A 14117-nucleotide genomic window follows, 5' to 3' on the forward strand; every position below is an offset into this window, starting at 1 on the left:
AGAGTGATATAGTTTGATAGACTGGCACAAAGTCCTAGTAACTAACAGTCTGTGTTTCCTTCTCTGGCAAACTGCACAACAAACACACAAGAAGGCACACAGGCACACACATACACACACACACACTTATTCCCCCGCACACATCACACACACAGGCATTCCATTACAGTTTCCTCACAGGGGTGGAAACTGAACACTGGTCCTTAAAGGCAAACAGATTGTGGCGGTGCCAAGGCTGTTGGAGAGTGTTGTAAAGTCACCCTCTCCTCCCCCTGTCTGTTCCCTGTTCTCTCCTCCTCTCCTCTCCCACCTCCACAAGGCCCGCCCCAGGGCTCAGACTATATCAGGAGCCAGCCTCCCTCTGTCCAACTCCACACTCCTGGAGGCTCCAGCTCTACAACGGTCCTCTCTCCTCTCTCCTCCACTCCACTGACCTACAGCAGCCAGCAAGTCAGCATGTCTTACTACTCGTACAAGAGCTCCAGCGGTGGCGGCCCCATGAACTTCTCCGGGGGCTCCAACATCATCTCAAGCCGGGTCGGCTACGTGTCCAGTGCCCCCAAGGCCTTCAGCGTGTACGGAGGTGGTTCCGGCGGTGGCACCCGCATCTCCTCTTCCTCCGTACGCTCAGTCTCCTCTGGGTACGGCGGCGGGGCCGGCTTCGGTGGCGGCTATGGATCCGGCGGTGGTGGTTATGGATCCAGAGGTGGTGGCGGCTTCAACCTGTCCAGCACCCTGGATGGCGGCACCATCCACCTGAACGAGAAGGCCACCATGCAGAACCTGAACGACCGCCTGTCCACTTACCTGGATAAGGTGCGCTCGCTGGAGGAGGCCAACTCCAAGTTGGAGATTCAGATCAGGGAGTATTATGAGAAGAAGGGGCCTGCCGCCGAGAGGGACTACAGCAAATACTGGGCCATCATCAACGACCTGAAGGACAAGGTAGTGTGCTGACCTCGTCTGCTATTAGCTGATCAAATCCATCACTTCATATCTTGCAGTGTTAAGTAGGCAGTGCTGACAGGCTACTAGGGTAAGGAAAATCTGCTTACTGTATGTAGGAATGAAGAACACAACATTCATAATGTATACTTCAGGATTGACTTATAGTTTTTAATCAGAGTTCAGAGGGTTAGAAAATCAATGAGCTGTCACTGACATTTATAGATTCTGAGATTATTGTTTTAAAGATGGCTATTTAAGACCTATAATGAAACAAATGAAGCAAAGGAATTACAAGGTCGTTCCAGGAGCTGCTAAAAATGGCTGATTTCTTTTTCTGGTAGATTCATATTTAGGTTTTTAGGAAGTGTTAACTCCTTGTGTATTCAACAAGCTTTGCGACAGATGCAATAGCGTATCAAAATACTATCAGCTTCCAAGTTGACTAACTGTGATTCTACCATGGTGAACAATGAAAGTCTTTCATGTTTTCTTTTAGATCAACGGTGCCACATGCAACAACGCCAACATCCTGCTGCAGATTGACAACTCTAAACTGGCTGCTGATGACTTCCAGACCAAGTAAGGGCACTTCCTCAATCAGCTCCATAGTATCAGCTATTACAAAACTAGGTTATAAGAGGCAAACAAGCAAATAATCACTCAAAAGGTACATGTCTTATTTACAATTTTGGATTCAAATGTCTCATGATAACTTCCTCCCTTTCTCCCAACCAATCAGGTTTGAGCATGAGCTGATGATGCGCCAGTCGGTGGAGGCTGACATCGCCAACCTGCGTCGCCTGCTGGACCAGACCACTCTGACCAAGGCCGACCTGGAGATGCAGATCGAGGGTCTGCAGGATGAGCTGGCCTACCTCAAGAAGAACCACATAGAGGTGCGGGGGCAATTCCCTTTTTTCCCTTTTTTCCATTGCAGTGATGAGATGTTATTCAGTATAAACACACCCCAGTGACAATAGAGAGGAGAAAGTTAGTGGCGGGGGATTGTTTTGAAACATTGGATAGAAAGTAAGAGGGATGAGAGTGACTCCATTTCCCATGATTCCACAGGAGCTGGCAGCCATGCGTGCTCAACTCACCGGCACAGTGAACGTGGAGGTGGACGCAGCGCCCCAGCAGGACATGTCCAGGATGATGGAGGAGATCCGCACCCAGTACGAGGGCATCATCGACAAACACCGCCGCGACCAGGAGGCATGGTTCAACGACAAGGTAACCGTCGCCATGGCACACCTCACCAAAATTCCCCATCTGTCTCCCACACTAATCTTTTGTAATTACATCTTCAAAACCAAAATATGTAACTGTAATTAACAATATGTAATTAACTGTAATGTCTTTGAAGATGGTGGTTTAAGTTCTTCAGGAAAGTGAGCTACAGTGGGATTAAAATGGCGGCCCTGGTTTGTTTGTATTTCAGTCAGCCAACCTGTCCAAGGAGGTGGCCACCAGCACAGAGATCATCCAGACGACCAAGACAGAGATCAACGACCTGAGACGCACCGTGCAGGGCCTGGAGATCGAGCTGCAGTCACAGCACAGCATGGTGAGCCAGCATCACTAACGTCTGACAACGGACCACAGTTTAGGGGCCACAATTTACACTACTTTATGCCACTTTTGGCAACAATCAACATTTGACTCTCTTTCACCATTCTCATTCTCAATCCTCTGGAGTCTAGTTTCTCTCTTTCAACAGAGGGAAAGAGCGAGATAGGAGGGCATGGTTGAAAGGGATTGACGAGATAGGAGGGAGGGAAGAAGGGGGAGGACTTGGAGAGAGATTGAGTAGGAGAGGGAAAATGGGAAAGCAATGGAAAAAGGCTAAAAGTGGGGGATTGGTGGACACGGGGGAGGTTAGGGTTATGTAGAGGTTTTCTGCTTTTTACAGGCATCTGCACCCTCTCTGGAAGACAGCAAGAGTATGAGTGTTTCCAAAGGAATGCAGAGAAAGAGCTAGAGCCTAACTCCTATGGAAACTTATCTGGGGCTTATCAAACTCAGTAAATCTATCTAAATCCATCCCGCTGCAGTAACAAGGCTACATTCCATCTTGGTCTAAAGCACAGGAGGTTGGTGGCACCTTAATTGGGGAGGATGGGCTCGTGGTAATAGCTGGAGAATCAGTGTGAATGGATTCAAACACATGGTTTCTATGTGTTTGAAGCCATTCCATTAGCTCCGTTCCAGCCATTATTATGAGCCGTCCTCCCCAAAGCAGCCTCCAATAAAGGCCATTTAAAGAAAAGAAACATCTGCTGCAATTCCTTTTTTGGGAATACATAGAACTCAGTATCTCATTTCAAATAAGCACCCAAAGAAGTGACCTTGCTGTGCTTAGTGGCGCCCGCATATTTGTGTTAACTCTCAACATAGTCTTGGTATGGTGTATTAGCAGAAGTTTGTTGACATTTGCTTATCAAAGTTGATTAAGTGCAATAACTATGTCTGGTTTAAGGTTTATTTTCATTATTTCTATAATTGCATTTCCTGTTACTGACCCTGTATCACCTCTATCGCCACACAGAAAGCAGCTATGGAGAACACACTGAGAGAAACAGAGGCCCGCTACAGCGCCATGCTCTCGGGCTACCAGAACCAGATCGACATGCTGGAACAGGAGCTAAACAGGGTGCGCCAGAGCATCGAGACGCAGGGCCACGATTACAAGATGCTGCTGGACATCAAGTCCCGTCTGGAGCAGGAGATCGCCACCTACAGGGGCCTCCTGGAAGGGGAGGAGTCCAGGTAAACACTGCAAATCTATGGGAAATGCCCATAAACGTCCATACATTTAACATGGCCCAAATAATCATATTAGTCATAGTTATTATTATTAGTCATTCAGACAGATACAAAATGGCTACCACTCCAACTAATTTTTTCAATTTCTTTTCACCATCCGCCTTTTCAGACCTGTTGGCTCAGGTAAATATCATCTATTTTATATAATGGCTTTATAATGAAAATATATGATGGTTGTAATAGTAGGTAATCAGGATGTTGTAACGTTCTCATTTTCTTTCTGCAGGGGGATCGAAAACCACATTCACAACCACCACAGTGCGCTCTTCCAGCTAGATGTCCATCTCTGCTGGCAGTGCATAATATTATCAGAAACACACCCACACCCACAAACACCACACACTGTTACAACTAAAGAGGAGAGCTGTCAAATAAAATACCTGAGGAGTATCGTTAACACTGCAATGCCTCTCATCCTGATAGGTCAATAATATACCTGTCTTTAAGATATCTGCCAATCATAGGAAGCCTTACTGGAGTTCCAGGAAGTGGAATTAGGATGAGAAAGTAGGAATAATGAACAAGATTTGCTATCAGAGTGTGTGTGACCATCCTGTTTCTGAAAATAAATGTTCTGGTGAATATGAATCGCTATTGTGTGGCTGAAATTATTTCAATAAGGTAGACAGCTTTTGGAAAAGTTGACTATCATACTATTATAAGCCTGTATTGTTTTTCCCCCATCTGTTGCCTGTATTTATTAATAAGCATGACAACCACATAATACTCTCGGGGCTCTGTGTTAGATATAACAGCGGGGTTGTCAGGAGGTTGTCAGGATGTTGTGGACAATGGCTGAAAACTCAGCTGTGGAAAACATAAAATGTGAGAGACATTGAAGGTTACTGAAAGTATTGTGTGCCTTACAGCTTATGCACTCAAACACCACTGAATGGAGAAAGGATCAGGGAGCAGGATCCGTGACCGCAGAACGGAGTATATGACCCTGGGTGTGGTAAAATTACTCCTCAAAAGGGAGTCGGGACACACCCAACTGGACGACTAATCTATGCCCTCAGACATTCTTTAGCATTTCGACACAGTGCCACAACATGCAGAGTTTCCTACTCACCAAGTGGCAGTGTTGCCTAGAGACAAGTGGATAAACATTGACTGAGGAGGCAAATACTGACCGGCTGGACAAAGAAAGTATTTGTTGACAGGGTTGGTATCTATGTTGCACTTTGCTCTCTGTGGAACGATGATTGAGTACAGTGGAACTAGTCAAAGGTGTCGGACACAGAAGTGGGGAGGGGGGGGGGGTGTTCTTGTCTGTGTCTGTTTCTATGTGAGCACACTTTTCTATGTTTATGTTTGACAGGTAGGTAGGTGTATCTGTCTATGCTATGCCTAAATGAGAATAGTGGACGTTCTCTAGTGGAATACTGAGATGACTAATGTTTTGATATTGGAGCAGAATCAATAGGACATTTAGAAACTGCAGTTCCTGCAAATGAACCAAGGGGACCATGTTTACAATACGCAATCACTCACTTTCTCACAGACACACGCATACACACATCCTTGCACATACACACATGAAACACACCACATATGTGCACACACACAATACATTAATAAAAGATACATAGTCAGGAAGGTTTCTAAATAACGTCCTTTTAAATGGCTGTTCTTATTATTGCTATTGTTGTTATATTGGGGAGTCTGCTGTCGTCGTCATCCCCGACACACACACACACACACACACACACACACACACACACACACTGTTCTTGCTTGTAGAATAGGGGTGAGTTCATAGAAGGGATGGATAACCACCTAACTTACATTGTGGGCAAAATAAATGTTGAATTGCTCTCATCATATGTCATATTTTCCTGTTGTATACAGATTGTTAAAACACTGTAATTGCTGCCTTGTTTACAAAGCCCAAGGCTTGGGTTTGTGGGGAATTTACATTAGCTTTAGGTGTTATTGTTTATACAGTGAGGGAAAAAAGGATTTGATCCCCTGCTGATTTTGTACGTTTGCCCACTGACAAAGACATGATCAGTCTATAATTTTAATGGTAGGTTTATTTGAACAGTGAGAGACAGAATAACAACAACAAAATCCAGAAAAATGCATGTCAAAAATGTTATAAATTGATTTGCATTTTAATGAGGGAAATAAGTATTTGATCCCCACTCAATCAGAAAGATTTCTGGCTCCCAGGTGTCTTTTATACAGGTAACAAGCTGAGATTAGTAGCACACTCATAAAGGGAGTGCTCCTAATCTCAGCTTGTTACCTGTATAAAAGACACCTGTCCACAGAAGTAATCAATCAATCAGATTCCAAACTCTCCACCATGGCCAAGACCAAAGAGCTCTCCAAGGATGTCAGGGACAAGATTGTAGACCTACACAAGGCTGGAATGGGCTACAAGACCATCGCCAAGCAGCTTGGTGAGAAGGTGACAACAGTTGTTGCGATTATTCGCAAATGGAAGAAACACAAAAGAACTGTCAATCTCCCTCGGCCTGGGGCTCCATGCAAGATCTCACCTCGTGGAGTTGCAATGATCATGAGAACGGTGAGGAATCAGCCCAGAACTACACGGGAGGATCTTGTCAATGATCTCAAGGCAGCTGGGACCATAGTCACCAAGAAAACAATTGGTAACACACTACGCCGTGAAAGACTGAAATACTGCAGCGCCCGCAAGGTCCCCCTGCTCAAGAAAGCACATATACAGGGCCGTCTGATGTTTGCCAATGAACATCTGAATGATTCAGAGGAGAACTGGGTGAAAGTGTTGTGGTCAGATGAGACCAAAATCGAGCTCTTTGGCATCAACTCAACTCACCGTGTTTGGAGGAGGAGGAATGCTGCCTATGACCCCAAGAACACCATCCCCACCGTCAAACATGGAGGTGGAAACATTATGCTTTGGGGGTGTTTTTCTGCTAAGGGGACAGGACAACTTCACTGCATCAAAGGGACGATGGACGGGGCCATGTACCGTCAAATCTTGGGTGAGAACCTCCTTCCCTCAGCCAGGGCATTGAAAATGGGTTGTGGATGGGTATTCCAGCATGATGACCCAAAACACACGGCCAAGGCAACAAAGGAGTGGCTCAAGAAGAAGCACATTAAGGTCCTGGAGTGGTCTAGCCAGTCTCCAGACCTTAATCCCATAGAAAATCTGTGGAGGGAGCTGAAGGTTTGAGTTGCCAAACGGCAGCCTCAAAACCTTAATGACTTGGAGAAGATCTGCAAAGAGGAGTGGAACAAAATCCCTCCTGAGATGTGTGCAAACCTGGTGGCCAACTACAAGAAACGTCTGACCTCTGTGATTGCCAACAAGGGTTTTGCCACCAAGTACTAAGTCATGTTTTGCAGAAGGGTCAAATACTTATTTCCCTCATTAAAATGCAAATCAATTTATAACATTTTTGACATGCGTTTTTCTGGATTTGTTTGTTGTTATTCTGTCTCTCACTGTTCAAATAATTATTTGAACTGTTATAGACTGATCATGTCTTTGTCAGTGGGCAAACGTACAAAATCAGCAGGGGATCAAATACTTTTTTCCCTCACTGTAGCTGTAAAACTGCAAACACAATTTGTTTGTTTTGATCACCTGGCAGATTGCCTGGAACTGATGTGGTTGGTCTTTTCTATTGACATTTAAAATGTTAATCAGGTCCGGACCATTTCCTTGTCAATCAACACAATACAATACATTTTATACATGGCGGACTGTAATAACATCTAATTTAATTTAATTCGACTGAATAATTACCAGCTTGTCTTATATCACATCCCACTGGACACAGACGTCAGTTCAATGTCTAGTTTTGATTTACATTTGGTTGAGTTGTCAACTAACGTGAATTAAACTTGAAATCAACCAAAAATGTCACAGTGTCATTGGATTTAGGTAAAAAAAAATACTAACTTCCCTTAAGTTGATGACCTTTTGCAAATCCAATCAGTTTTCCATATTGATTCAACATCATCACATTTAGTTTGCTGTTTGAAATGACGTGGAAACAACGTTGTTTCAACCAGTTTTTGCCCAGTGGAATCTCTGTTCATGATACTTTGATCATACATATTAGAGTAATCATGAAACACACTTGTTTGAAATATCCCTAGAAGAAATTGTGCTTTCTTGTTACAGTACTGAGACAAAGTTCAGCTTAGTATCTAAAGTAAGTTGAACACATTCTCCTCTTTGTCCAAAAAAGTCTGTAGAAAAGTATATAGCTTGGGACTTTGGAGGAACTGTGTGGGGTGAGAGAAGGAAAATCCCTCATAGGTGACGAGTTCTACTGACAGCCTCCATGTTAGCGCATTCTACGTTTGACTGAATAGACAAGGAGAGGAGAAAACCCTTGACCTCTGCCCAGAGTCTCAGACAGAGCATGGCATGATTGGTATCAATAACTATCTGTTAAAGTCAAAACAACAACTGAACTGCAGGTCTCAGTGGGAACGGGGAACCTCCAAGGGCAATGCGAGACAGTCATAGCCAAGCACTAGCTGGATGTGAATTTTCAACACACAGCGCAGCTTTGACTTGGGTCTGCACACAGTGCCATGGGATCAAACACTATCATAAATCTGTCAGTGCTAGCATTCCTGTTGTGTCGTTAAGATGGACAGCCACTGACATCACACCAAGTCTCTCTCTTCGCTTATCATAGCGTGATTCATCATACGACCATAGAAAATGTGCCGCAATAACTGTCATGAAGAGGGAGCAGTTTGTTTCACAATTATTATGAAGGGATGTTGTTGCAATGGAGAGGGTGGACAACACATCAGGATTGGTGGCTGGTAACGGGCCAGTCAGTTGATTTAGGCAACAGGCAGGTCAGACTGGTTCTTAGTGTCAACCACACCCTGTTCTTATCAGCTATGGGCTACAGACAGTAGCTACTATACTTTACATTTTAGTCATTTAGCAGACGCTCTTATCCAGAGCGGCTTACAGTTAGTGAGTGCATACATTTCATACTTTTTCATACTTTTTTCATACTACACTGCTGTGAGAGATATGTGGGGTCAAGAAAGACATATCAATCACATCTTACCGTCATTTAGCTAGCCGGCGTGATTATACACAGCTGCTGTAGGAGATAGTGGAAGGAAGACACAATATGACATCCTTAATAAAATAAGATAATGTATCTCTTTTGGTGGCGAGATAATCAGAAAGCAAAGCTATCCAGGATATTTATTCATCATTCTGTTTTTGCATTAACATGTAATGTTCCCCTAAGCAAGGAACTTCACCCCCTAAACTGCTCATTGGGCGCTGCAATGCAGTAAGTATACAGTAGTCTTGATTTGTTCTTCATTAATATGTCTGTTATAGTTAGTGGAATGTCATTTGCCTTCATATGCACTTAAACATGCATTCCCCACAGGGAATAGCACTGTGTACACAATGCAACATACTTGTAACAAAAAGAAACATTGTTATTTGGTTGGATCAACCAAATGTGGTACAAATAAACATAGGCCTATATAGCTAGTTACCTAACAGTGATGTAGCGACAGTATTGAATAACACTGCTAACTGTCAGAAAGGAGTGTGAGCTGTGAGGCACATTTTCCCACCAAGTTGGCACTGCAAGTGAAAGTATGACTCAATTTTTCCAAACTTTGAATGCTTTTGTAAAAGTCCAGTGCACTTACCGACCGGTGAGACTTTGACAAACTAGCTACTTTTCTATAGTTTGCTTTCATTCTGGCATGTTTACAATATCATAAATCACTGGTGTTGGTCTTACTGACTAACAGCTTCACTGACTCAGATAATGATTTTAGTGTACCATGGTGGTACCATACTGACATCCAGTGTTTGATTCTCTCCATTACAATGGGTGTGAGGCATAGAGAGCGAAAGAGACCCCATACCCTATCTTTGTGGCAAGTGCGCCCTCTATCCATCTCTATGCCTCTAACACGACTTGTATTGAGTTCAAGGTGGTTTACCAAAGTCGATGGTGCCCTCTAGTGGAAGAATGCTGTCATTGTGCTTCTATAGGCTGCATTATGATTCTATGATTCTATGATCCTATCCTATGATCCTAGGTCTAGCCAAAACATTTAGACTAGAAGAAATGCTCTCCTAATTGAAACGACCATATGCCAATATATTTGCACCTCTGTAAACTTTGTACTTCAATCCAGGGATGGAAGGTATTGCTGTACTCCTAATTATCCAACAACAATTTATGGCAAATCCAGAGGATAGAAATACTACTACTTTTTTTATTAAAACTGTCTTTTTCGTTCTCATGCTTGGTAGCTAAAGGGTCATTCTTGAATTGTGGTGGCATTTGGGCCTGGCATTTTAAGCAAAGTTCCCATTCCACCATGCTGAATTCTCTGAATCTGCAGAGAAAAAAACATACTGTATCTCACTATTTCTCCCTCACTGTCTTTTACAAACATCTAAACACAACTTAGCTCAAATATTAATGAATATGATTGTAGACTGAACGAATGACTGAATTCTGTAGATTGTTGCGGAAAGGCTGCTGTCTAACTTGACTTACTTATTACTAAGGGAGGTCCATAGCAAAAGCATGATGGGAGTCTGATCACTACCAGCAAATAGGGATTCAAAATGGTGGCAGCTTTCCTTACCTCACCAGCCTATCAAACATATAGAAGAATAGCAAGAACAACTTATAACCAATACTGACCGTCAGGTGGGACTTCCATTGGTGCCATCAGAGCATACACGTCTGTCACGAACAGCTGTGTTCTGGGTTTGCGACTCTGGCTGGGGGCCTCGGTTATGTTCCCTTCCGGGTTAATCTGGGGGTTAGGGTCAACCCACAGACCTGCTGTAAGTAGGGGGAAAAGTTAGAAGGAGAACAGCAGACAGAGCAATGATTGGCTGAAGCAGTATGAGAAGTTAAGTCTCATGTAGCCGCCTGCTGTCATATTGATACCCTTGGGAAGACTGCCAGAGTCCCCCAGATAGCCTGTGTTCCACATTGGTGGAGGGGGGTACATCCCCATTGGTGAGGGAGGTGGTTGAGGCTTGCTCTGTATCTATCAATACAATTTAAAAACAATTAGTAAAAGCAATTTAATAACACACTCACAGTTCATACAATTGCTTTGCTCTGATATAAAATGTCAAGATATGAAGAGCAGGTTTCTTACAGATTTTGGGGAATCCTCCGGCAGGTGTGTCTCCTTCTTACGGCCAAAGCCAAGCAAGCCAAGCCAGCCCTCTCCGCTGGTCTTGGGCCTCACAATGAGAGGCTCAGCAGCAGGTCCGCTCTGGACCACGGGTCGTTGAGCAGGGCAGTTGGGGATAGCAGAACATTAAGTCACAGGGCTGTTCTTCCATTCCTAGCCCAGGACATCCACGTATCTGCTCCGTGGCTCTGTGACAAGTAGGACATATGGACACAACTTCAATACTCTGTAGGCAGTACAGGGCACCAGCATGAATAAAGGCAGGTTGGCATTTATTGGGATGACTCATGTACTGAAGGCAGCTCTTCAGGGTGGTCACTAGCTGGCACAGCCACAAAGTCATAAAATCACATTAAACCTACACCTAACTTTACCCCCAACCGTTTACCACACTGCTAACCTTATGCCTAACTCTAACCTTAAATCAAGACCAAAATGCACATTTTTGTTTCCATAATTTTTTTACGATATAACTAATTTTAACATTGCGGCTGGCCCATCTAGCTGAAACCATTCAGCGCTGCCTCTAAGACAAGATTCATCCCAATAAACGTCAACCTGACAATTAAAGCCTCAGTCTCCATAAACACTATTCCTGTTAGTTACTCGCACGCTTACTCAAAGTCATACATGCCTGGCCTCTAGGTTCACTGCTGTTAAAAAAAGACTCCTTACTCACCTCTTCCATGTGCGCAGGTTGTTGGAACAGGTTGAGGACCACAGGGATCCCCTGTCCATCCTGGCCTCATGGAGGGTGGTGGTGGAGGGGGGTAGGTCTGTAATAAACATCAACCAAACAACCAAAATATGACACTGCTAATCAATAACATGACACAGCATATCAATGATATGACACATCACTGTTTCAATAAGAGTGAGGTGAGTGACTTGAAGAATATACATCTTGAAGTATAAGCTACACATTGTCTGCTTCATGGGAAAGAAATATGTTGTATTGTACATCGATGGATAGAGCACTGGGTGAGATCTGTCATTTTGTGTGCATTTACCTTTGGGCGCCTCCTCACTGAGTACATTGGCACTGATGGTGCCACTATTGGAGCCTCCGTAGAGAGCTTGGGTTCTGCCTGGGCCCTCGCTGCTGGGAGGCACACCAAGCCACCGATCTCCTGATGACTCAGCTGCTCCCTCTCTTTCAGGGAGACCTCTACCCTGGTTGGCCCAACTCCAGGAACCCCATCACCTCATTGCATTGAGGGATCTCAGTCACAACTGGGTGGACCGCCTGATGTTGATTTTCCCTCAGTAAAGCTTCTTGGCGCAGCTGTGTTGGAGGAAAACCGTTTGTTAGAGGTTCAGAAAATCATACATTTTCTGAAAGCCTAGTATACAGTATCTATGCACACCAAAGAAACCAATATAAACCATTAAACTTTTACATGAGGTAATGCTTTCAGGTTCTATAATTCAACTAATGTTCAGGGGGTTAGACAGTAGATAGCTGGGTATTCGAGTACTCACAGGAGGGGCATCCATGATGGGCAGTGTCCTTTGTAAGGCCTTATTCCCTTAGCATACAATATATTGGTCCACAATAGACATTCATCTGTCTTTGGTCGTAGGCCTGGATAATGAGACAGTACCGGTTGCTATAGTTCATAAAGGCCATGTCATAGTTCATGTCATAGTTCATGTCATAATGATGTATCATCAGGGCTGCCGGAAAACGTGCGTCGAGGCGGTATTTGCCACAGCACTTTTCAATCAGGTGTGGCGCCACACCACTTTTGATTTACTTTAATAAAAATATATATGCGCGCAAAGCGTTAAAAAGAGGGGAAAGGTGCTTTTGTTTTATACCGATTTGCCTCATGATTTGTCAGCTCGTGCACAATTTCTCTGTCCTTCACCCTGGAGTGCTGCTGCAGGCTCTTTGCGTGGCCAGGGTACATTTTTGTATTTAGCCTATAGGCAGAAATGTGAATGAGATCAAATTTGGTTTATATTCAAACTTAGGCTGACTAGGTTACCTAGACTTTTTCAATCCAAAATTATTAACTGGAATTAATCAATAAACACAATAGCACACATTAGTAAATTTTTTATTAGGCCTACAGTTGCATAGGGCAGGACTACAAGATGCAAACCTGCATAAAGAAAGCTCTGCCCTGTGAGTTTTTTTGTCAAATTCTGTTGCTTTCTCTGTGTACACGAAACCTCCCTAGTCCTTCTTTAAAACATAATTAATATGAAGTACAAGGTTGCTGCAGTTTTACAGGGTTTTCCTCCTCCTCAAGGCCAGGAGTTTTTTTTTTGTTAACCATGTGACCTGATTAGAAAAACTCTGGTCCCATGGTAGCCCATAATAAATATGTTTACAACAGATTAATCACGTTATACCGTATAAGGTCTGGAGTTTTACCTGGTTAGGTTACAATATCAGGAAAAACTACAGGCCCCAGAATATTTCAGTTTTTTATTTTTAATACATTTGCTAAAATTTCAAAAAACCTGTTTTTGCTTTGTCATCATGGGGTATTGTGTGTAAATTGCTGTGGGGGGGGGGACAATTTTAGAATAAGGCTGTAAGGTAACAAAATGTGGAAAAAGTGAAGGGTCTGAATACTTTCCTAATGCACTGTATAGCCTATTAGCTATACAATTATAATGTTATACCCCTGAAAGGGGGGAAATATGAGAAATGATTCACACTGACACTTAGCATCAGCGACAGTTCAGTTAGTTGTAATAATAAATTGCATAAAATCAGCAACTCTTTATATAGATATCTATTTTTTCGAATTACATAGCGTTCATATTTGTATTCCTAGGCATTACTAATGCTCCGCACAAACAGACATCAATGGAGCACACAGATGACCGTAATATCACATTCACATGAATTATTAGAATATTACTTACGATTTCTGTATTAATATAATAAACTATAAAGTCCAGTTGGCGATCAAGATATGATGAACAGTCACCGATATAAACGAAAACATATGACATTTTAGAACTGTATTGTTTACTTTCTGATTGCAATTTAATGGAGGCCGAAAGGAAAGATACGTCATGTGGAGATGTTCATATTGAAACATATTTTATTTTTTAAAGTTCCTAACTTGTTTGATAGGATTAGTACAGATGTTCTCAGGGGACCCCACATGGGGACCCGCCCACAAGTTTGGGAACCACTGTACTAA

The 14117-nt window shown here is 43.2% G+C and overlaps 1 protein-coding gene across 2 annotated transcripts; it reads left to right on the top strand.

Moving 5' to 3' along the window:
- Nucleotides 1–379: 379 nt before the first annotated feature.
- LOC311113602 (keratin, type I cytoskeletal 19-like) lies at nucleotides 380–4362 on the top strand. 2 transcript variants are annotated; one of them, XM_084156858.1, is made up of 8 exons: nucleotides 380–945; nucleotides 1445–1527; nucleotides 1688–1844; nucleotides 2020–2181; nucleotides 2390–2515; nucleotides 3497–3717; nucleotides 3884–3897; nucleotides 4001–4136. In XM_084156858.1, the coding sequence occupies exons 1-8, from the start codon at nucleotides 457–459 to the stop codon at nucleotides 4048–4050; spliced, it is 1302 nt and encodes a 433-aa protein (XP_084012984.1). In that variant the 5' UTR covers nucleotides 380–456; the 3' UTR covers nucleotides 4051–4136. The 2 variants fall into 2 exon arrangements, with proteins under 2 accessions (XP_084012984.1, XP_084012983.1); XM_084156857.1 differs by lacking the exon at nucleotides 3884–3897 and having other exon boundaries at nucleotides 4001–4362.
- The last annotated feature ends 9755 nt before the right edge of the window (nucleotides 4363–14117 follow it).

Source organism: Coregonus lavaretus (assembly GCF_964263955.1).
Source record: "Coregonus lavaretus genome assembly, chromosome: 40".
NCBI classification, from domain to species: Eukaryota; Metazoa; Chordata; class Actinopteri; order Salmoniformes; family Salmonidae; genus Coregonus; species Coregonus lavaretus.

What these genes read in the sequence shown, in the direction of transcription:
- LOC311113602 (XM_084156857.1), top strand. Translation starts at nt 457, where the DNA reads ATGTCTTACTACTCGTACAAGAGCTCCAGCGGTGGCGGCCCCATGAAC. An exon ending in TCAACGACCTGAAGGACAAG is followed by an intron (nt 946 to 1,444) that starts GTAGTGTGCTGA and finishes GTTTTCTTTTAG; the next exon opens with ATCAACGGTGCCACATGCAA. An exon ending in GCTGATGACTTCCAGACCAA is followed by an intron (nt 1,528 to 1,687) that starts GTAAGGGCACTT and finishes CCAACCAATCAG; the next exon opens with GTTTGAGCATGAGCTGATGA.